Source organism: Carcharodon carcharias, chromosome 6, assembly GCF_017639515.1.
Source record: "Carcharodon carcharias isolate sCarCar2 chromosome 6, sCarCar2.pri, whole genome shotgun sequence".
In the NCBI taxonomy this organism is placed as follows: domain Eukaryota; kingdom Metazoa; phylum Chordata; class Chondrichthyes; order Lamniformes; family Lamnidae; genus Carcharodon; species Carcharodon carcharias.
Genome location: NC_054472.1, coordinates 47,317,691 through 47,342,340, shown reverse-complemented (window position 1 = coordinate 47,342,340; position 24,650 = coordinate 47,317,691). Strand labels below are relative to the sequence as shown.

General features: G+C 45.3%; 1 protein-coding gene across 1 annotated transcript in view; it reads right to left on the bottom strand.

Moving 5' to 3' along the window:
- Positions 1–24,650, bottom strand: part of dclk3 (doublecortin-like kinase 3) — a 56,712-nt gene that overhangs the window by 17,146 nt on the left and 14,916 nt on the right. The window contains exon 3 of the mRNA XM_041189249.1: positions 9,533–9,665. Coding sequence (XP_041045183.1) covers positions 9,533–9,665 — 133 coding nt within the window. The remainder of the gene's footprint in view (positions 1–9,532; positions 9,666–24,650) is intronic.

Genomic DNA, 24,650 nt, shown 5'->3' with positions numbered 1-24,650 from the left:
TTTTGGGGGTCAAAATCCTGGAGCTCCCTCCTTAACAGCACCTTGGGTGTACCTTTACCGGAGGGACAGAAGCGGCTCACGACCACCTCAAGAGCAATTAGGGATGAGCAATAAATGCTGGCCTAGCCAGCGATACCCACATCCTGTAAATTATTTTTTAAAAGGCTGGTAACTGGCAGGTTCAATTCTAAAATCTGGGCCCAAGGGCTGGATTTTGGAGCAAGGGCAGGTGGAAGCTAAAAACAGTCCTACCGGCCAGGTGCCGCACCATATTGCCTCCAGGTCATTTTTGCAGAGGCAGGATCAGCAGGCAGCAGGCAGCAGGGCTACCCACCCACACATGGGAGGTAGCCAATCAAGCTCTTTAAGAGCCACTTGATGCCAATTAAAGGTGGCCAGTTAGGATTTTCCAGTCAATCAGGTGGCAAGAGCCAATCTCCCAGCGGCAAACCTGGGGACCAGCATTCTGGGCAGGCCTAGAGGCCCTTCCTACCTGCCTGAGTGCAGGAGCAGCCAGAGGGAGCCCTGTGGAGGCACTCCCCTTCCCACCTCCACAGTGAAGGTCTGGCTGCAAAAGCCATTTCTTAATTTAAATTCCACTTTGAAGGCTCGCTCTCTTCTGTATCAGCCAACTGGTCTTTACAGGCTGGAAGGCCTCTGATTAGCTCTCCAGCTTTGAAAGCAGTCCTTGTTTTGATGACTGACCTGTCTCCAGGCCAATTAAGGCATCATCTCTGTGAAAGTCACAACGAGTGACTGTTTCCCCTTGGGGGCCCAGTTCAGCCCCCACAGGGAAATTTCAGCCCTATGAGTCCAGGAATATAATGATGCATAATGGGGTCAATTTTACAATGTAGCACTCTTGGTGTGGCCAGAACCCATGTTGGGAATTTGGGCAGTGATTCACAAGTTCACATAATTTTCTGTCCCAAGCTCTGGAAATTCCTTCCTGAAACCTTTCTTTCCCCCTTTAAGATCCTTCTTAAAATCCATCTCTTTGACCAAACTTTTGATCAACTACCCGAATATCTCCTCACATGGCTCGCTGTCAAATTCTGTTTGTTAAGACTCCTTTGAAGCACCTTGGAATGTCTTACTCCCTTAAAGACACTATATAGACACATGTTGTTAATTGTGGACATGTTGCACTAAATCAAAAAATCTTACTCTCTTTCTAAAACCATGGGGTGGATTTTAACTCCCTAGTGGGTTTCCTTGGGACAGTACACTGGCAAAGTAAATTGGCATAAGTAGCCTTGAAGAGGGTGTATTAAGGACAGTGTGTTAGAACAATATGTTTTCGAACCAACCAGGGAATGGGTTACTTTAAACTGGTGATATGTAATGAGACAGGATTAATCAATGATCTCATAGTGAAGGATTCTCTAGGCAAGAGTGACCATAACATGGGCCTAAATTTTACCCTTGGGGTGCCCACGAAGTCTGCACAGCCAGAAGCGGATGTAAAACCCGCTCCCAGCCAAGTTTACGCTATGAACACGGTCTTATGCCGTGTGGCCAATTAAGGCCCGCCCAGTGTGAAACGCGACTGCCAGATGTGTTTCCTGTGTGCGGGGGTGGGAACATGTAAGGCGCCAGGTCCAATGGGGACCCGGCGGAGTGTTCAAAAAATGGAAGAGGCAGCTTCCTGAAGGCTGCCAGGAGTTGTGGGGGAGGCTGAGGGAGCTGCTTTGAAGCTATCCAACAAGTGTCCTAGTGTACAGACATGGCCTCAGCACCTGGTGGTCATGGAAGATGGGAGGGCAAGTCAGGTGGGCACTCTGCTCCCCATTTCTCAGATGAGTGCCTGGGAGTGTTTATCAAGGAGGTCAGTGCCAGGTGGCATATCCTACTGCCCAGGTACAGCAAGAGAAGGCCACCCCACCTGACCAAGAAGTCGCTGCCAGAGGTCGCCACCCAGACCAGTGGGCACGACATGGTGCACCATACGTGGCTTCAGTGCCACAAAAGGTTCAATGATCTGCTGCGGTCAGCAGGGGTAGAAATGGCAAGGACCTATATGGAGAACTTTGGTCGGGTGCCCGTTGCTCAGAACATTCAGGGGTCTAAGAGTGTGTATGCCAACTGGCAGTTAAACCTGCCCTGCCAAGGCTGGGATGTTAGCACAACTGGCCTCAGTGTATTGCAGGGTGAGATGTGCCAGTGACATGGCCTGCCTAATGCCCGGCTGGGAGGGCGGGTGGGAACCAGGAAAGAACCTTCAGGGAGATGGAGCAATAATAAGGCTATTTTTCCCTGTCAGGAGGAGAGCAGTCATAACATTGCGGAGGAGGAGTGCAAAATCTGTGCATCCTCACGAAGCATGAAAACGATGCTCTGGAGCTGGAATGTCACCGGACAGCTCGCTCCTCCAGTCGCAGTGAGGCGGGGGTCTCAGATGAAGGTAAGAGTGCAGGTGACAGATGCATGTGTGGTGGGTACTGGAAATATAGCAGGCTCCTCTCATCAGAAACTGAACTGTTGTAGCCAAAGAGTCCATTGAACCTCCAATGCAGATGGCACCATACAGCAGATCTCCATTGTCTCCTCAGCCCGTTTAGTATGCATAGTGACTGATGATTGAATGTACTGATGTTTTGCCTTCGTCGGAGACCCTGAGCTCTGAGGAAGACATCACACCTGCACCAGCGTCACACAGTCTCCCTGAACCAGGCAGCAGCACAGGTACTCACACATTGGTGGTCATTAGTTATTTGGCTCTGCGGGTAATGCACAGTGGTGAGGGTACATCACAGTCACATGAGGAACCGGCAGAGGCAGAGAGGTCCCAAGGCGCCAACAGTGGGAGCACAGCTAGAGACCAGGACCATGCTGCGTCCGGGGCAGATGACGAGCCTGTGGAGTTGCCCATCAGGTGGCAGATGCTGGATGTTCAGCAGGATGCATGGGGAGAACTGGTAGAGATCCATGAAGATCTGCGTGCCATGATCTTCGTCATGGAGGAATCCATGCAGAGCATGAGTTCTGCGTTGACCCATTGAGAAAGTGGACACTGTCATGGAGAGGCAGCTTCAGGAACAGGCTCAGGGGTTTCTGGGATTGCACTCAGACTTGCAATCCCTCAGACAGGCAATGAGCTCAGGAGGTCACTGCCAGTTTCAGAGACAGATGAGGCACCTAGCCTTCCTGATAGGTCCCTGTCCATAATGGTGAGAAGGGAGGTGCAAACGTACCTCATGCTGGCAGACATGCTGCCTGTCATCTCTAAGGGCTTCTCTCAGGGTGCTCTGGACAAGGGCACCAGCTCCTCCGCCCCTCTGCCAATGCTGCTGCATCTGATGATGCCGCTGCATCTGATGATGCCGTGACTATTGAGGAGTGCCCAGCTATGAGCTGGATGCCCCCTCCCTGGCGGGGTCTGCTCAGGCTCCAGCAGCCAGACGACGACTGCCAAGATCATCGGGGCACCAGGACAGCAGAGTCAGCAGGCTGCCTCCAATGCCACTGTCAGCAATGGAGGGGCCAAGATGCAGCACCCGCAGATGGCTAAGGGCACTTTGGGCACAGCAGGGGCGTGATACAGATGAAATTTTCTGCATTAATAATTTTGACTCTTGTGTTAGGGATGGACACTTTATTCTTTGTTCATTCATGTGAAGTAACATAAACATTTATTTGACTTAAATGGGCTGAGTTGTCTGGATGGTATGAAGAGGTGTCAGATGCAGCACAGGCTTGTAAAAGTATGGCATTGTGCAGTGCTGGCATACTGGGTTGGGTTCTCATTTATTTATTGTTAGCAAAGGAGACAGTACCATTGACTTCACAAGGCATCGATGCCTTGGATGCCTAGCAGAATGTTCGCTGGATCAAAGCATTCCTGGTGTCCCTGCCTCTATGAAGGTTCTTGTCCTGTGACTCGAGATCCTCATCCTGCACCTCCCCAGGACCTTCCTCTGAGCCATCACTTTCGTGACCTGTGGAGCTGCCTCACTTTCCTCAGCCTCCAGTGGGTCCCCCTTTGACAGAGCCAAGTTGTGCAGGGCAGAGCATGCAACGACTATGAGGGAGACATGCTCTGGAGGACACTGCAATGATCCCCCTGACTGGTCCAGGTATCTGAAGCACACCTTCAGCAGCCTCATGATCCTCTCCAGCATCCTCCATGTGGAGGCATGACTCCTGTTGTATCTCTCCTCAGCCTCAGTTCTTGGGTAACGGAGTGGGGTCATCAGCCACCTCTTCAAGGGATAGCCCTTGTCACCCAGGAGCCAACCATCCACTCGTGCAGAAGCCATGAACAGCTTTGGTACCTGTAAATGCTGCAAGACGTAAGCATCGTATGAGCTTCCAGGGTAATGGACACAAACTTGGCGAATCTGCGTCCTGTGGTCACAGATGATCTGAACATTCTCTGAGTGGAACCCCTTTCTGTTTACAAAAGTGCCAGGCTCACCTGCTGGCACCTTGATGGCCATGTGAGTGCAATCTATTACACCCTGGACACGGGAGAACCCAGCTATCACAGCGAAACCTCATGCTCTCTCCGCCCAGCTCGCCTCATCTGTCCAGAAGTGGATGAACGTGCAGACGTGTCCAAAGACAGCATCAGTCAATACCTTGAAGCAACTGTGTGCAGCTGATTGAGAAACGCCTCACTGATTCCCCAATGAGCCCTGAAAAAAGCCGGAGGCATAGAAGCTGAGGGACACTGTGACCTTCAAAGGCACCAGCATAGGATGTCCACCCACACAGTTGGAGGCGATTTCTGGACCTACATGTGGCATATTGCTGTCACTGTCCTGGACAGGCGGAGTCTCCTGCAGCACTGGACCTCAGACATCAGGAGGTAGTTGGAGCACTGCCTGAACACTCTAGACACTGGGTAGTGGCATCTTTGGTGTGCCCTCCAGCCTTGGCATCCCAGCTGGCCCTGCACCAACTGAGCCTGTGTCTCTTCTCTTAAAGGTCTGTCCCTGGGATGCTGCCCATGCCCACTTGGCCTCCTCTCCCTCTTTCCCCTCTCTTCCTCTTCAGAGGAGGTTGCACCAGCGGAATACACTATCCTCATTAGATGGGACGTAGAGGACCAGTGCTTTGAAGATGAAGGAGCACTGTGCTGCAATACTTAGAGGAACCTTCCAGGGAAGATGAGGACCTGAGATGCTGAAAGGCAGGCTCGACAATCAAACGAGATGCCACAAAACTCTGGGACAGCTCTGTACTCACACAGCAAAGGACTGGCAATGGCAGAGAAAGCGCTGCTGCTCTGGGGGCCCTTTATCCCGCCCGTGGATGAGGAAATGATTAAAACACGAATTCCGCCCATCCGTTTTGCCTGTGAATGAGCTAAAAATCCCACGGGCAATGTAAAATCATGGTCAATAGGCTTTTTAATGACCTTAATTGTCCCTTTAATTGTCGGCGTGCTCTGACTCCCACACACGCCCGCATGCCGAATATTGCACGCGTGCGCGATGATGTCGGAAAACTCTCCCAACGCCTTTTCACGCAATTTGACATGCATTCGAGTCGGGCACATGCCCTACCTCGGAGCACAAGATTCAGGCCATGATAGAATCCCATATTCAATTTGAGGGTAAGAAACTTGGGTCTGAAGCTGGTGCCTTAAACTTAAACAGCAGCAATTACAAAAGTATGAAGACAGAGTTTGCTACAACTGACTGGGAAAATAAGTTAAAAGCTAAGCTGGTAGATAGGTAGTGGCAGACATTTAGGGATATATTTCATCATTCAATAAAGGTATATTCAATTGAGAAGGGTGTACTATCCATAGCTAACTAAGAAAGTTAAAGATGCTGGCAAATTGAAGGAAAATATGTATGATGTTGCAACGATTGATGGTAGGCTAGAAGATTGGAAAAATTTACATATCAAGGGATATACCTGCATTGGGGGCAGTTCAGAGAAGATTCACGAAGTTGATTCCTGAGGTGAAGGGGTTATCTTATGAGGAAAGGTTGAGCCTATACTCATTGGAGTTTAGAAGAATGAGAGGTGACCTTATTGAAACATATAAGATTCTGACAGGCTAGATATTGAGAGGATATTTCCCTTTGTGGGGCAATCTAAAACTAGAGGGTACAGTTTTGATATAAAGTATCTTGCAGTTATGATGGGGATTAGGGCTTTCTCTCCTCAAAGGATTATTTATCTTTGGAATTCTCTTTCTCAGCAAGCGGTAGAGGTTGGGTCATTGAATACATTCAAGGCTGAGCTAGAAAAATCAATGTACAAGGGAGTCAAGGGCTATGGGCAGGGTGGGGTGGGGGGTGGGGTGGTGAGGGGCAGGCAAGTGGAGTTAAGGCCACAATCGGATCAGCCATGATCTTACTGAATGGTGGAGCTGGCTCGATAGGCTTCTGATTCTTATGATCTTGTGGCAAGTTCATTGTCTCCTGTGGTAGAGTGAAGCTACCAGTCCTTATTGATACTATTGCACTAGTTCAAGGCAGGAAGTAACTATTAGCCTATGGAATGGTCCTTGGCTGTCTGGTGCCACTCAGATTATTGGTAAAGCAAAAAACTTACATCGAATGGCTTTTGTGCTTCCTTTTCATTCATTCATGGGATGTGGGCATCGCTCGCAAGTATAACATTTATTGCCATTCCTAATTGCCTTTGAGAAGGTGGTAGTGAGGCCACATTTTTTAAGCACTACAGTTCATGTGGTGTAGGTATACCCACAGTGCTGTTAGGAAGGGACTTCCAGGATTTTGACCCAGCAACAGTGAAGCAATAGCAATATAATACCAAGTCAGGATGGTGTGTGGTTTGGAAGGGAACTTGCAGGTGGTGATGATGCCACGTGTCTGCTGCCCTTGTTTTTGTAGGTGGTAGAGGTTGCGGGTTTGGAAGGTGCTATCGAAGGAACCTTAGTGAGTTGTTGCAGTGCATCTTGTAGATGGTACATGCTTCTGTCATTGGGCAAAGATGGAGGGAGTGAATGTTTAAGGTGGTGGATGGGGTGCCAGTCAAACAGACTGTTTTGTCCTGGATGGTGTCAAGCTTCTTGAGTGCTGGTAGAGCTGCACCCCTCCAGGCAAGTGGGGAGTATTCCATCACACTCCTGATTTGTGCCTTATAAATGGTGGAAAGGCTTTGGGGAGTCAGGAGGTGAGTTACTCACCACAGAATTCCCAGTCTCTCACCTGCTCATGTAGCCACAGTATTTATATGGCTGGCCCAGTTCAGTTTCTGGTCAATGGTAACCCCCAGGATATTGATAGTGAGGGATTCAGTGATGGTAATGCCATTGAATGTCACGGGTAGATGGTTAGATTCTCTCTATTTGGAGATCGTCATTGCCTGGCATTTGTGTAGCACAAAAGTTACTTGTCACTCATCAGTTGAAGCCTGAATATTGCCCAGGTCTTGCTGCATGTGAGCACAAACTGCTTCAGTAACTGAGGAACTGCCAATGTGAATTTACACTGCGCAATTATTAGTGAACATTCCCACTTAAGACCTTATAATGGAGAGAAGGTCATTGTTGCAGCAGCTGAAGATGGTTGGCCTAGGACATGACCCTGAGGAACTCCTGAAGCAATATGCTGGGGCTGAGATGATTGGCCTCCAACAACCACAGCCAACTTCCTTTTGTGCTAGTTCTTACTCCAACCAGCAGAGCATTTTCCCCCTGATTCTCATTGATTCCAGTTTTGCTAGGGCTTCTTGACGCTACACTCAGTCAAACGCGGCCTTGATGTCAAAGACAGTCACTCTCACTTCACCTCAGGAGTTCGGCTCTTTTGTCCATGTTGGGGGAAAGACTCTAATGAGGTCTGAAGCCAAATGGACCTGGCAGAACCCAATCCTCTTCTGATGGGCCTTCATTTGCCAGGAAGCTGCAGCAGCTCTCTACTCAGACAGAAGTTAAAATTGCAGTCAATGCCCAATTACAAAATTGGGCTCCAATGTGCATATTAAAAAAAAAAGCCCCACCGGCTTTAGGTGGGCAGCTTGGCTACATTTACAGAAGTGTTAGTAAAAATTGAAAATAGTGTAATCTCGGTGGGACATCAGTGTGTAAGTTACCTGCTTATAATTGTTTATGTGTTTGCACCCACTGAGCGGCGTAGAATTAAAATATACCACCATATGTTTACACCTAATGAACTTCTTTAAAGGAGAAAAGAAAACTGTTGTAGGAGGAATTATTACTTGTCATTTAAATGAATCGATGGGAAATCACATGGTTTGCAAATTGGTTATACTGCGCCCACATTTCCACAAAACCCTACACCCTTGCTCATGGACAAAAGAGCCATCACCCTCTGATGTTCAATGGCATTACCATCACTGAATCCCCCATGATCAACATCCTGGGAGTTACCATTGACCAGAAACTGAACTGGACCAGCCATATAAATACTGTGGCTACAAGAGCAGGTCAGAGGCTAGAAATCCTGTGATGAGTAACTCACCTCCTGACTCCCCAAAGCCTGTCCACTATCTACAAGGCACCAGTCAGGAGTGTGGTGGAATACTCCCCACTTGCCTGGATGAGTGCAGCTCCCACAACTCTCAAGGAGCTGGACACCATCCAGGACAAAGCAGTCCGCTTGATTGGCACCACATCCAAACATTCACTCCCTCCACCACTGTCGCACAGTATCAGCAGTGTGTACCATCTACAAGATGCACTGCAGAAACTGACCAAGGCTCCTTAGGAGCACCTACCAAACCCATGACCACTACCAGCTAGAAGGACAGGGACAGCAGATAGATGGGAACATCACCAGCTGGAAGGTCCCCTCCAAGTGACTCACCATCCTGACTTGGAAATATATCACCGTTCCTTCACTGTCACTGAGGCAAAATCCTGGAACTCCCTTGCTAACAGCATTGTGGGTGTACCTACACCACATGGACTGCAGCGGTTCAAGAAGACAGCTCATCATCACCTTCCCAAGGGCAACTAGGGATGGGAAATAAATGCTGGCTCAGCCATTGAAGCCCACATCACGTGAATACATTTTTAAAAAACCTGGTCTACATGGTGACACCTACCACAGTGGTTCCTGCAGTGCTAGAGTGGAAGAGGTCTGAGCCATGAATAATTATACAAGATTCTCCCCCTGGATCATATAATAGGAAGTGCAAAGCCCACAATAAGGTCTGTTACACATAATGGGTTTAAGGATTTGGTTTTGTGAGCTAAATTGCTTTTGCACATTCCAAGGCTCATGTTTTTATTGGAAGGTGCAGTCTGCGTGCGGTGGCCAATATCTCTCATTTAAGTGGCTCATGATGTTATTCCATTATTTACCTTAAGGGATGGAAGCCCTCTGATGTATGGTAGAGGTTGATGGATAATGGAGAACAATAAATGAAGCACAGGAATGAAGACAAGAACAATACACAACTAAAGAAGCATTACCAAGATGAAGTACAAATAACAATATAAGCCGCGTCACAAGTAAATATCTTACAGAGTTTTTGTGGGATGATAGGGATAATGATTAACAAAATTTCACAATAAACTTATCAAGTTTATAACACTTTCATTCCTGACATTAGGATACATTTTCCCTTTTGTCTTTCATACCTGTCTCAGAGAGGATCTCAGGAGCCACATATGTTGGCGTTCCACACACAGTGAATATGGGGTTGGTCACTTTCAGAGCGAGGCCAAAATCAGCTAGTTTTAATACGGTGCTTCCATCAGTTTTGTGCTGAACCTGCAGTAGGAGAACAAACCCCATAGAACCATAAGAATGATACGGTCCATGGCACTGACAATTATAGTAAATATCCTGCTGTTCAATGTAAAGTTTGGTGATGTTAGGGAACGGAACACTTTCCCTTTCAGGCAGAATCAAATAGATGTTGATCGGGGAGTATACCTGGATGCAGTGTATAACTCCCTCCGCATTGTACTAATATGCCACAACGCCTAGTGTATTAGTGTGATTTTTCTGTTTTCTGCACCATCTATCCTATGGTCACTACAAGAGAGAGTACTGATTTTGTGCAAGAATTAGGGACTCTATTATGTTGTGGGACCATTCCCATTAGGAACTTGGCTGAGGCTACCCAATCTCATTTCATGTAGAACTTTTAAAGCTATTAGAAAGAGGAGGTTGCTGAAAAAAGAAATGCTACTTAAGCTTTTCCTCTTGCACTCATCAGGATAGTTTGCAAGAAATTACCAAACTGGAGGGGGGGAGCAACAATTTATACTGCATGAGAAGAGAGTGCTGATTGGTTGGCAAGTGGGCTCTGATTAGTGGAGCTATTGCCAAGCAACAGCACATCCCTTCAGCTGTTCACAACAGCCAAAGTATTGATTATACCCAACCAGCTGTGCCTGCAAAAGGCAAAACACAGGGTGCAATTTTCCAGTCCTGCCAGTGACAGGCATCGTTACGGGCAGGACAAGAAAATTTGGAGAGCGGTTGCTCTCTAAATTTTCCTGTCCGCCCACGATGATGCCAACCACTGACGGGACTTGAAAATCCCAGCCATTGTGTCCAACATTAGATGTGATTCCACGATTGGACAACACTTGCTAAACAATCCTGATTGTGCTAAGAATTACTCTAAAAACCAATCTACGACGGTCGGTCCGGCTTGCAGTGTGGCTCACGTACGCATGCTAGAAGCCACATATATTCACACACAGGGCTGCATGCCTGCCAAACTGAAAATCTAAATGATGCACGATGATATCGGGACGCATGCACAATGTCACTGTGCATCATTTTATGCCTTGGCGAGTGGGCCCCGCCCCCACTCACCGAGCCAAAGATTCAGCCCATAAAGTAAACAAAAATGAACACAAAACCACCCATGAGCTGTCGGTCTTGTGCTCTGAAGTCTTTAACTTACGTTTGTGAGTGTTACATCTAGGTGTTCCCCCTTCGCTGGCACCAGCTTTGGAAACAGTCTGCTGACTCGGTTGTCTTGTTGGCCTTGATGACCTTGGTGGTTGTCCTCTCGCCAGTGGAGCCTGTGCTGGTCCTGCCTGGGAGGGAGCAGCCAGTGCCATGCCTGGCATCTCTCCAGTTGCCGCAGTCTCGTCAGATGCCATGATCACCGGCGGAGGGGCGGAGCAGCTGCTGCCTTCATCCAGAGTGCCCTGAGAGGAGCCCACAAAGATGACAGACAGCTCATGCACCAATGTGAGGTTGCTCTGGACCTCCCTGCACACCACTGATGGGTGCCTCATCCATCTCACACACGGACACTGACCACCTAAGGTCAATGCCACTCTGAGGGCTTGCAAGTCTGAGCGCAACCCCAGGAACCCCCAATTCTGAACCTGGAGCTGCCTCTCCATGAGAGTCGCCACTCAAACAATGGAGGAGGCAGTGTGCTCGACCATGAGGGTCAACGTGGTGCTCACGGTCTGCATGGATGCCTCCATCATGGAGACCGTGGCATGCATGACTTCATGGATCTCCGCCAGATCCTCCCACACATCTCGCTGGACTTCCAGTATCTACCACCTAATGGACGACTCCAGAAGCTCATCATCTGCCTTCGACTGAGCATCGTCCTGGTCCCCAGCAGTCCTCTGACTGCCGGCGCCCTGGGCACTCTCCGCCTCCAACTGCACTTCAAGCGAGTGTGAAGTGTCCTCACCAATGTGCACTGAGATGCTAGCCACCGCGGTGCTGGTATCTGTACTGGTGCCTGCTTTAGAGAATGTGTGTGACGCAGGTGCAAATGACGCACAGTGGTCCTCCGGTGTCAGGGGTGGACTTCAGGGACCAGAGATCGGGCGCCTGCTGGTGAACCTAAAAGGGAAAAGAAGGACATGTCATTAGTTAAAGCCATCACACTGTCACTGTGCATGTCAGACACCCTGGTGAGATGATGGAGATCTGCATCATGGTGCCCTCGTATTCCAATGATCAACGGGGACTCCAGGTTCGAGGCTCACATCAATGAAAATACTACACTGGAATGGTTGCACAAGCTGAAATTCTCACCTCTGTGCACTGCACTCTTACCTTCGTCTGGCACACCCGCCTCTCCACACCCGGTTGTACGTGGGGTGTGCTAGCTCTCGAACTTTAAGGCATCTTGCTCATACCTTGAGAGGATTAGGAGGCCTATGCCGGTCCACGACCTTTCTATGTTGTTGTGGGTAGTCTTCTCCTGAAACAGAGGAGTACTGATTAGTCCACTCTGTACATGCAGCGCACTGCAGCCTGGCCAACCCCACCTGAGGAACACCTGGCAGGGCACACCCAAGTCATGGCCCTTGAGCCATACAGTCATAGAGGTCTACAGTGCAGAAAAAGACCCTTCGGTCCATCGAATCTGTGCCAGTCAAACAAGTACCTAACTATCCTAATCCCATTTTCCAGCACGAGGCCCATATGTATGCCATGGCATCGCAAGTGCACATCCAAATACTTCTTAAATGTTATGAGGGTTTCTGCCTCTACCATCCTCTCAGGCAGTGAGTTCCAGATTCCCACCATCCTCTGGGTGAAAAAATTCTTCCTCACATCCCCTCTAAACCTCCTGCCCCTTACCTTAAATCTATGCTCCCTGGTTAATGATCCCTCCACCAAGGGGAAAAGTTCCTTCCTGTCCACCTTATCTATGCCCCTCATAATTTTATACACCTCAATCATGTCCCCCCTTAATCTCCTCTGCTCCAAGGAAAATAACCCCAGTCTATCCAATCTCTCCTCATAACCAAACTCTCCAGCCCAGGCAACATCCTGGTAAATCCCCTCTGCACTCTCTCTAGTGCAATCACATCCTTCCTAAAATACGGATTCCAGAACTGCACGCAATACTCTAACTGTGTCCTAACCAGCATTTTATACTGTTCCAGCATAACTTCCCTGCTCTTATATTCAATACCTCAGCTGATAGAGGCAAGTATCCCATATGCCTTCTTAACCACCTGAGGTCTTAGTTACCTTAAGGGACCGGTGGGTATGCACACCAGAGTCCCTCTGATCCTTGGTACTTCCAAGGGTCCGAACATTCATCGTGTATTCCCGTGCCTTGTTTGTCCTGTCCAAGTGTGTCACCTCACACTTATCCAGATTTAATTCCATTTGCCACTGATCAGTCCATCTGACCAGCCCATCTATATCCTCCTGTAATCTAAGGCTATCCTCCTCACTATTTACCCCAAGTCACCAAGTCCAAGCAGCCAGGTCTCATCCCCTTGGCCGGCTCTGCATGATTACTAGTTGGCATTCAGACTCTAGCACCCCTGAGGACCATGGTGGTGGTGGTGGTGGTGGTGGTGGTGGTGGTGGTTGGGGGCAGACCTTAAAACATCTGCAAAATGATTCATGCCAACATGATACTCACCCTTCCTGAGCGTAACAGGTCATTGAAGGCTTCCGGCACTGCACCCAGGAGTGCCACACCACACCATGGCTGCTGACCAGCGTTGCCACCTTGGTGAGGTGGGGTGGCCTCCTCCTCCCATCCATGGGGACAAGGATATCCCTCCTGGCAGCCACCTCCTCCAGGAGGATGGCGAGGCACTCATCAGAGAAGCAGGAGGACCGAGTGCCCACCTGAACTGCCCTCCCACCTGCTGTGTCCAGTTGCACAGTGTCGACTCCGGGAATGTTCTCTGCGGCAGCCTTCCAGGGGCTGCCTGGGCCACTTTTAAACCAGCTGCTGGGTCGCCATTGGACCCAGTGGCCAATAGGCCCCTGCACCCAGCCAGGGTAGAGCCATGTTTCATGCTGGGCGGGCCTTAATTGGTCTGCCAGTGTGAAAGCATGGTCAGGGCCTGATTGTGGGTGGCAGTCCATTTCACAGCCGCTCCCAGGCCTGCCCGCCACGCCTGCCCAACGGAGGGAAAATCCTGCCCCTGGGATCCAAGAGAAAATGGAAAATTGGATCCAAAATTGGTTCTGAAGCAGGGAGCAAAGGCAAGGCCAGCATTTGTTGCCAATCCCTAACCGCCCTTATTTTGAGTGGCTTGCCAGGCTATTTCGAGGACATTTACAGGCCAACCATATCGCTGGAGTCACATATAGGCCAGACCAGGTAAGGAGGCTAGGTTCTTTTCCCTAGTGAACCCGGTGGGTTTTTTATAACGATTGATGATAGTTGCATGATCACCATTACTGAAACTACCCTTTTCATTTCCAGATTTTATTAATTGAATTTAAATCCCACTACCTGTTGTGGTGGGATTTGAACCCTTGTTTCCAGAGAATCAGCCTGGGCCTCTGGATTACTATCATAGCAACATTACTGCTACATCGCCTTCTCCCCAGATTTATGGAAATAACTTCCAGGAAATGTGACCAAGACCATGGAGTTAAAATGAAGCAGATCCAATAAATAATGGTTAATGAATAAATAGGTTATCCACAGAATCACAGAATTGTTAAAGCGTAGGAGGCCATTTGGCCCATCATGTCTGCACCGGCTCTCCAAATGAGCATTATGACTTAGTGCCATTCTCCTGCCTTTTCCTCATACCCTTGCACATTGTTTCTATTCAGATAATCAGCTGTTGCCCTCTTGAATATTTTGACTGAATCTGCCTCTCCCACATGTCCAGGCAGTACATTCCAGACTCGAACCAATTACTGTGTGAAAAAGTTATTTCTCAAATCACATTTGCTTCTTTTGTAAATCACTTTAAATCTGTGCCCTCTCGGTCGTGATCCTTTTAGGAGCAGGAACAGTTTTTGCCTATCTACTCTATCCAGCCCCCTCATGATCTTGAACACCTCTATCAAATCTCCTCTTAGCCTTCTCCTCTCCAAGAAGAACAGTCCTAATCTCTCCAATCTATCTTCATAAATGAAGTTTTTCATCCTTGGAACCATTCTTGTAAAGCTCTTCGGCCCTCTCTCCGATGCGTTCACATCCTTCCTATAGTGTGGTGCCCAGACCAGTACACAATACTCCAGCCCAGGTCTAACTAGTGTCTTATATAAGCTCAGCATAACCTGCTTGCTCTTGTACTCTATGCCCCTATTAATAAAGCCCAGGATACTGTATGCTTTATTAACAGCTCTCTCCACCTGTCCTGCCACCTTCAATGATCCATGCACATATACACCCAGGTCCCTCTGCTCCTGCATCCCTTTAAAAATTGTACCCCTTATTTTATATTGTCTCTCCATGATCCTCCTACCAAAATGCATCACCTCACACTTCTCCACACTGAACTTTATCTGCCATCTATCTGTCCACTCCACCACTTGTATATGTTCTTTTGAAGTTCTACACTGTCCTCCTTACCATTCACAGACCTTGTCACGAAAGTATAATAATTTTCATAATATTATGGTGATTTATTGTAAAAGTAGGTGCATAGTGGTGTTTGTATAGTTTCTCTGTGTGTTGTGGGGGGGCGGATTTAATTGAACTGGAGACAGCTGGTCTGGAGGTGCAGGATGTAAGGTGAGGAGAATTTGCATTTTTAGATAAATCAGGGCAGTATGAATTTCAAAGAGATGGTAGGATTTTTACACCTAGCCAGAGAAGCTAGGCCAAGCAGTGCGTTTATTTTTCCCAAAGGATACTGACAATATTAGTACCATGAAAAGGTTTATATTATGAGAAAGGTAAAGTGCCCAAGACATATGGGAACAATAGAATTTACATTAAAAGGGGGAAACATGTATAAAGGAGAATGAGGCTATGTGTAAGGGAAAACATTGTAAGATCTACCAGAAGTGTGAGAAGCCTCCAGTATTTGTGCATTAAGCCTGCTGTCCATAGAAACTGAAGCTGGGAAAAGCCAGTTTGAATTCTGTTGCCTTAATGGGGCTGTAACTGGAAGCCAGATTTATTAGGGGTTTTAGGAGTTATTATAGTAGTAACTTGTAGATATATATATGTGCTTGAAATCTTTTCTTTTGTTAATAAATGTTTAATTTAGTTTTCTAAAATATCTGAAGTATTGGTGGATTTATTACTTCTGAATTAATACAAATTGCAAAACCGCTGTGATAGCATGATTGTTTCCTTCGCGAATTTGTTCCACCAGGCACACATCATCTGCCATGACGTAACAAATTAACTATTGGGATTATTGAAATTCCTTGATTAGTTTGGAGTTGGCGAATCTTAAGGGTATGAGTAGGAGAAGCCCTTTGAATTCAGGAGTTGCTGTGAGAGATTTTTTAAAGTAGTGAGACTGCAAACATGGTTGTATCCATGGCTAAAACCTATTTGGAAGTAGAAAATATAACTCTGATTGGATTACAAAAAGTATGTTATTCACTGAAAAGAGTTGGTGGATAAATTGCAGTTGAGGTTACTTGTAGGAGCAAAGAAAGCAGACATAGTTGAAATAATAGCACAGCATTTGAAATTGGAAGTGATACCTGACATTAGTGAATCACAGTTGAAGGTAGTGAGACGTCAGTTAGAAATGAAGAAGCTTGAATTTGAATAAGAAAAGGAACTGAAAAAGCTTGAATTGGAGGCAAAATAAAAATAATTGGAATTGAAAAGGCTAGAGGGAGCAGAAAGCCATAGGAAACAAGATAGATTATTTCAAAAAGAAATGGAATTGCGAAAACTTAATCTCCAGAAGGAAAAGTTAACAATGGAGGAGAGAGAGAGAAAGAAAGAGACAGAAAGTACCAACTTAAAAAGTTGGACTTAAAAAAGAGTCCTCAGATGCTGAGGAAAGTTCTCTTGGTGAAAAAACCTTTAATCTAAAACCCAGTGGGGAGATGCTTAAATTTGTGCAAGCTCTTCCAAGTTTGAAGAAAGAGATGTGGAGATGTAAAGAATTATTTCACTTGAGAAATTAGCTAAACAGATGAAATGACCACAAGAAAATTGGACATTGCTGTTACAATCTAGGTTGGTGGGTAGAGCACATGAGGTTTCAGCTTCACTGTCAGAAGAAATGTCAGTGAATTATGATGTGTTAAAAAGGGCTATTTTGAGTGCATATGAGTTGGTTCCTGAGGCATACAGGGAGAAACTTAGGAATATAAGAAAACAGGCTGGGCAAACTTGTATTGAGTTTGAGAGTGTAAAGCAACGTAACTTTGACCTGCAGATATAGGCATAACAGATAGAGATAACATATGCAGCTTTTAGAGAAGTAATTCTTTTGGAGGAATTTGAAGATTCAATTCCTTCGGCAGTGAGAACTCATGAGGAGGAACAGAGGGGTGATTCTGTAATGAGTTAGTTCATAGATCTAAACATTTTTCTCGTCACACTTTTAAATCAGAGAAGGGTAGAAAGTGGGAAGGTGAAAGGAAGGTGGGTAGTCAGGGAAGAAGAGTAGATGGAAATTCCCAGGAAGTTTTTTCTCAGACTAAAAAGAACGGTGCTGAGGGTAGAAGTGACACTCTAAAATTGAAATGTTTTCATTGTAATAAAGTTGGGCACACAAAGTCAGTGTGTTGGAAATTACAGAGAAAATCTGTTAGAATTATTGGGATGCAGAAAAGTTCTGGAGGTAAAGGTACTGTGGGTTCTGGGGTTCAGGGACAGGAAAAACCAGTGGTTTGTGTACAGGTAAAAAAGGAAGAATCAGTGATAAGTAAAGAAGTGGGAATGTATTCAGAATTTACCCAAGGGAGTTCTGAGGAGCAGGTTGCAGAAATATTTAAAGATTTTGTATGTGAAAGGGAAGTCTTTCTATGTGTACAGGGTGGAGCAGGTAAAGATTTAAAATTTTAAGAGACACAGGGGCTAGTCAATCCTTAATGTTGTGGAATAGTGTCATTTGTTGTTCAGAGGGAGTATTGCAGGAACAGGTGATAATATAAGTGGGGTTCATGGAGATGCTAAAACTATTCTATTGTTGAAGGTAAAATTAAAGAGTAAGGGGAAAACAGGTGAAGTGATTGTTGGAGTAGTGGATAAATTCCCCTTTGCAGGGGTTCAATTTATTTTAGGTAAGGATATGGGTAATGAATGGGAGGGGTGAGCTGTGAGGAGGATGCAGGGATGCTTCAGGGTGATTTGGACAAGCTGAGTGAGTGGGAAAATGCATGGCAGATGCAATATAATATGGATAAGTGTGAGGTTATCCACTTTGGTAGCAAAAACAAGAAGGCAGATTATCTGAATGGCTATAAATTCAGAGAGGGGAATGTACAACGAGACCTGAGTGTCCTCGTACACCAGTCGTTGAAGGTAAGCATGTAGGTGCAGCAGGCGGTAAAGAAGGCAAATGGTATGTTGGCGAGAGGATTCAAGTACAGGAGCAGGGATGTCTTGCTGCAATTATACAGGGCCTTGGTGAGACCACACCTGGAATATTGTGTGCAGTTTTGGTCTCCTTATCTGAGGAAGGATGTACTTGCTATGGAGGGAGTGCAGCGAAGGTTTACCAGAATGATTCCTGGGCTGGCGGGACTGACATATGAGAAGTGGTTGAGTCGGTTAGGATTATATTCACTGAAATTCAGAAGAATGAGGGTGGATCTCATAGAAACCTGTAAGATTCTAACAGGGCTAGACAGGTTAGATGCAGGAAGGATGTTCCCGATGGTGGGGAGTCCAGAAGCAGGGGTCACAGTCTGAGGAAATGGGGTAGATCATTTAGGTCTGAGATGAGGAGAAATTTCTTCATCCAGAGAGTGGTGAGCCTGTAGAATTCGCTACCACAGAAAGTAGTTGAGGCCAAAACATTGTATGTTTTCAAGAAGGAGCTAGATATAGCTCTTGCAGTGAAAGCGATCAAAGGATATGGGGAGAAAGCGGGAGCAAGCTATTGAGTTGGATGATCAGCCATGATCATAATGAATGGCGGAGCAGGCTCGAAGGGCCGAATGGCCTATTCCTGCTCCTATTTTCTATGTTTCTATGATATAGCTGGGTCACAGATGTGGGTGATGTCTTTGATAGTTGAGCAGCCAGTAAAGTGTTTTCAACAGAAGTGTTGCAGAAAGAGCATCCTGGATTGTTTCCAGATTGTGTGGTAACAAGATCACAAGCTCACAGGTTGAAACAGGAAGAAGAGGAAGTTAAAAGGCAGGGCAAAGGCTTTGAAGTTAAATTAACTGACACTGTCTTTGGTAAGATTTTCAGGAAGAAAGAATGGGGGAGAATGAAGCTGAGGTATTTAGCTCAAGGCTGTTGGTAGAGTTGCAGAAAAAGGATTCACAAATAAATCAGTTTTATCAGGCAGCTTGCTCAGAAACAGAGGCAGAATGAATTCCAGAATATTATACCTTAAGGGCAATGTGTTGATGAGAAAGTGGTGGCTGTATCAGGTTTCAGCAGATGAAAACTGGATGGAAGTACATCAGATTGTTGTACCATTTGGAAATAGAGATGAGATACCAAGAATAGTTCATGAAATTCAAAGTGGGGGGACATTTAGGAATTAGAAAGACACAGGTGAAATACAAAAACATTTTTACTGGCCTGGATTGCATAGAGATGTAGTCAAATTCTGTAGAACATGTCACACAAGGCACGTGAAAGGGAAACAACAAGCAGTGATTAAGCCAGCACCTTTAACTCCAATTCAAGCATTTGAAGAACCTTTTACTAGATTCATTACTGATTGTGTAGGACCACTCACTAAGACTAAAAGTGGAAATCAGTACTTACTGACAATAATAGGTGTGTCTACAAGGTGTCCTGATGCAATACCTTTGAGAAATATTATAACAAAAAGAATTGCAGAAGAGTTGACTACATTTTTTTTAACATATATGGTTTACCAAAAGAAATGCAATCAGATCAGGGTTCAAATTTCATGTCACAGCTGTTTAAGGAAGTAATGAACGGTTTGGAGACAAAACAGTTTAAGTCAACAGCCATCCTGAATCACAAGGGGCTTTCAAAAGATGGCATCAAACTTTAAAAACTATGATGAGGCTGTGTAGTCAGGATTATCCACATTTGGTTAGGGAAATTCCATTCTTGTTATTTGCTTTTAGGGATGCTCCTAATGCATCGACTGGATTTAGTCTTTTTGAATTAGTCTAAGGTCTTGAGGTAAGGGGACCATTGAAATTGATTCATGAGAAATTGGTGAGTCAAAATTCGGAAGCTACTCTCCTGGATTATGTATCAAACTTCAGAGAAGGATTGGATACAGCATGAACATTTAAAGATATAACAGCAAGTGATGAAAGCGAAGGCAGAGAGGAAAGCTACAGCTCATAGTTTTGTTGCTGGGGTAAAGGTGTTAGTTTTGTTACCAGTACTGGTTGACTTGTTAAAGGCAAGGTTTAGTGGGCCTTACAGGATTGAAAAGAAACTGAGTGAAGTAAATTATTTGACAAATTATCCAGATAGAAGAAAGAAGCAGAGGGTATGTCATGTAAACATGCTTATAAGTACTTTAACAAGGAAGAGGAACAAAATGACGTATTAAGTGATGGTAGATAAGGAGAAAGAGATAGAAATGAAGGATTCTGAAATTGATTTTCCACTAATCAAATTGGATAATGAGGGGGTACTTGAAAATTTAAATGTAATATTAAGTTACCTTCCAGATAAGTGTCAGTGATTTGGAGAAGCTATGGCCGTCACACAAGGAGATTTGTGGGAATAAGCTGGGGAGGACAAATTTAGCTACAAATGATGTGAGTGTAGAAGGTTCATCTTCGATAAGGCAACATCCTTATAGATTAAATCCAGCAAAGTTATCACAAGTAGGGGAAGAAATTAAATTCATGCTTCAAAATGATATAATTGCGTCTGGTTGCAGTAACTGGAGTTTGCCTATTGTGCTGGTACCAAAACCGGATGGAGCACAAAAACTGAGTGTGGACTATTGAAAGGTGAATGCAGTGACAAAAGCAGATTCATATCCTATACCATAATTGGAATATTGCATTGAGAAAGTGGGACAATCAAAGTTTATCACAAAGATTGACTTGCTGAGAGGATATTGGCAAGTACCGTTATCGGAGGGAGCAAAGGAGATATTGGCTTTTGTGATGCCAGATGGGTTATACTAGTTTAAAGTCATGCCATTTGGTAGGAAAAATGCACTTGCAACATTTCAAAGACTGACAAATTAAGTAATTGCAGGAGAGAGCAATTGTGCCGTTTATATTGACAACTTGATAGTTTTCAATCAAACATGGGAGTAGCACTTACAACATCTGGAAGCAGTATTTAGTTGACTTCAAGGAGCTAATTTGGTGATGAACTTGGCTAAAAGTGAATTTACAGAAGTGCAAGTTACATATCTGGGCCATAACATTCATAACATCTGAGAGATGTGAAAGTCAAAGCTATCGTGGATTTCTCCGTGCCTAAAACAAAATGAGAAGTTTTGAAATTTCTGGGCATGAGTGGATTTTACTGGGAAGTTGTACCAAATTTTAGCCGCGTGGTTGCTCCATTGACTGAACTATTAAAAAAAACAAGAAGTTTCAATGGACACAGGGGTATCAGAAGGCATTAGACAGTTTAAAAACTGGATTGACTACGACTCAGTTTTGGCTATCCAATTATGCCAAGCAATTTAGGTTGGCCATTGACGCAAGCAATATAAGCATTGGGGCTGTACTGTTGCAAAAAGATGACACTGGAATTGAGAAACCGATAAGGTATTTTTCATGGAAGTTGAATGTACAACAGAGAAGATATTCAACAATTGAAAAAGGAGACTATGGGTCTGGTGTTAGCATTGCAGCCTTTCAAGATCTACATTGCAAACAATTCTTCAGATACAATTATTTATACAGACCACAGTCCTTTAAAGTTTCTGGATAAATTTTGAGACCGAATTTTGAGAATTTAAAGCTAAAAGGGAAATTGGACATTTAAAAACTGGACACTAGACTGAAATGACTTCTGTTGATATCAAGGATTTGTATATATAAATATGTATGTATATTGTTATGTTAAAGCATGGGTCTTGTAATGTAAAAGTGTGGGTACACAGATAAATACAGTGAGTATATAAGGAGACAGTGTAAAATGAGTTAAGAAAATGAAGCCATCTTTTTAAATTATAATAGTTCATTTTCTCATAAGAAGGGGTTGTCACAAAAACATAATAATTCTCATAATATTACTGTGATTTATTTTAAAAATAGGTTAATAGTGGGGTTTGGATACTTTCTCTGTGTGTGGCGGGGGGGATTTAATTGAATTGGAGACAGCTGGTCTGGAGACTTTGACTCATCAAAAGAAGCTAGGTTTGAAATACTAAATATGTAAACATGCCTGAAGTCTTAGAATGTAAGGTGAGGAGAATTTGCATTTTTAGATAAATCAGGGCAGTTTGAATTTCAAAGAGATGGTAGGATATTTACACCTGTCCAGAGAAGCTAGGCCAAGCAGTGTGTTTATTTTTCCTAAAGGTTATCAACAATATTAGCACCATGAAAAGATTTATTGTATGAGAAAGGTAAAGTTCCAAAGACGTATGGGAACAATGGAATTTACATTAAAAGGGATAAACATATATAAAGGAGAATGAGGCTATGTGTAAGGGAAGGCATTGTAAGATCTACCAGAAGTGTGAGAAGACTCCAGTACTTGTGCATTAAGCCTACTGTCACAGAATCACACAGTGCAGAAGAGGCTCTTTGGCCCATCGAGTCTGCACCAACACATGAGAAATACCTGACGTACCTACCTAATCCCTTTTACCAGCACTTGGCCCATAACCTTGAATGTTATGACATGCCAAGTGCTCATCCAGGTACTTCTTAAAGGATGTGAGGCAACCAACTTCCACCACCCTCCCAGGCAGTGCATTCCAGACCATCACCACCTTCTGGGTAAAAACGTTTTTCCTCACATCCTCCTAAACATCCCCCTTCACCGTGAACTTATGTCCCCTCATGACTGACCCTTCAACTAAGGGGAACAGCTGCTCTCCCTATCCACCTTGTCCATGCCCCTCAAAATCTTGTACACCTCGATCAGGTCGCCCTCAGTCTTCTTTGCTCCAACGAAAACAACCCAAGTCTATCCAACCTCTCTTCATAACTTAAATGTTTCATCCTAGGCAATACCCTGGTGAATCTCCTCTGCACCCCCTCCAATGCAATCACATCCTTCCTATAATGTGGCGACCAGAACTGCACACAGTACTCCAGCTGTGGCCTCAACAAAGTTCTATACAACTCCAACATGATCTTCCTACTTTTGTAATCTATGCCTTGATTGATAAAGGCAAGAGTCCCATATGCCTTCTTCACCACCCCACTAACATGTCCCTCCATCTTCAGAGATCTATGGACACACAAGCCAAGGTCCCTCTGTTCCTCAGAACTTCCTAGTGTCAGGCCGTTCATTGAATACTTCCTTGTCAAATTACTCTTTCCAAAGTGTATCACCTCACACTTTTCATGGTTCAATTCCATCTGCCACTTACCTGCCCATTTGACCATCCCGTCTTTATCTTCCTGTTGCCCAAGATATTCAACCTCATTGTTAACCACCCGGCCAATCTATGTGTCATCCGCAAATTTACTAATCCTACCCACCCCGCCCCCCACATAGTCATCTATGTCATTTATATAAACGACGAATAATAAGGGACCCAGCATGGATCCCTGTGGTGCGCCACTGGACACTGGCTTCCAGTCACTAAAACAGCCTTCTGTCATCACCCTCTGTCTCCTACAACCAAGCTAATTTTGAATCCACCTTATCAAATTACCCTGTATCCCATGTGCATTTGCCTTCTTTATAAGTCTCCTATGTGGGACCTTGCCAAAGACTTTGCTGAAATCCATATAAACTACATCAACTGCACTACCCTCATCTACACACCTGGTCACCTCCTTAAAAAATTCAATCAAATTTGTTAGGCATGACCTCCCTCTGACAAAGCCAAGCTGACTATCCCTGATCAAACCTTGCCTCTCCAAGTGGAGGTAGATTCTCTCCTTCAGAATTTTCTCCAACAGTTTCCCTACCGCTGACATGAGACTCACTGGTCTGTACTTACATGACTTATCTCTACAACCCTTCTTAAATAGCGGAACCACTTTAGCTGTTCTCCAGTCCTCTAGCACCTCCCCCATGGCCAGAGAGGAATTAAAAATTTGGGTCAGAGCCCCTGCGATCTCCTCCCTTGCCTCCCTCAGCAGTCTGTGACACAATTCATCCGGACCTGGAAATTTGTGCACTTTTAAGCCTGCCAACACCTCGAGATTTGTGCACTTTTAAGCCTGACAACACCTCCAATACCTTGCCACTCCCTATATCAATTTGCTCAAGAACCTCGCAGTCTCTCTGCCCGAGTTCGATATCTTCATCCTCATTCTCTTGGGTGAAGATGGATGTGAATTATTTGTTCAACACTCTACCAATGTCCTCCGGCTCCACCCATAGATTACTCCCTCAGTCCCTACTCTTTCCCTGGTTATCCTCTTCCCATTGGTATACTTATAGAATATCTTGGGATTTTCCCTACTTTTACCAGCCAGAGCTTATTCATATCCCCTCTTTGCTCTCCTAATTGCTTTCTTAAGCTCCACCCTGCACTTTCTATACTCCACTAATGCCTCGCTGATTTGCTTCCCTTGTACCTACTAAAAGCCTCTCTTTTCCTTCTCTCATATTCTGAATATCTCTCTGGTCATCCATGGTTCTCTGGGCTTGTTACTCCTTCCTATCACCCTAGAGGGAACATGTTGAGCCTGTACCCTCCCCATTTCCTTTTTGAATGCCCCCCACTGCTCCTCTGTAGATTTCCCCACAAGTAGCTGTTCCCTTGGCCAGATCCTGCCTTATTTTACAAAAATCCACCCTCCCCCAATCCAAAACATTTTTTGCAACTTGTTTATTTTTTTGTCCATAACAAG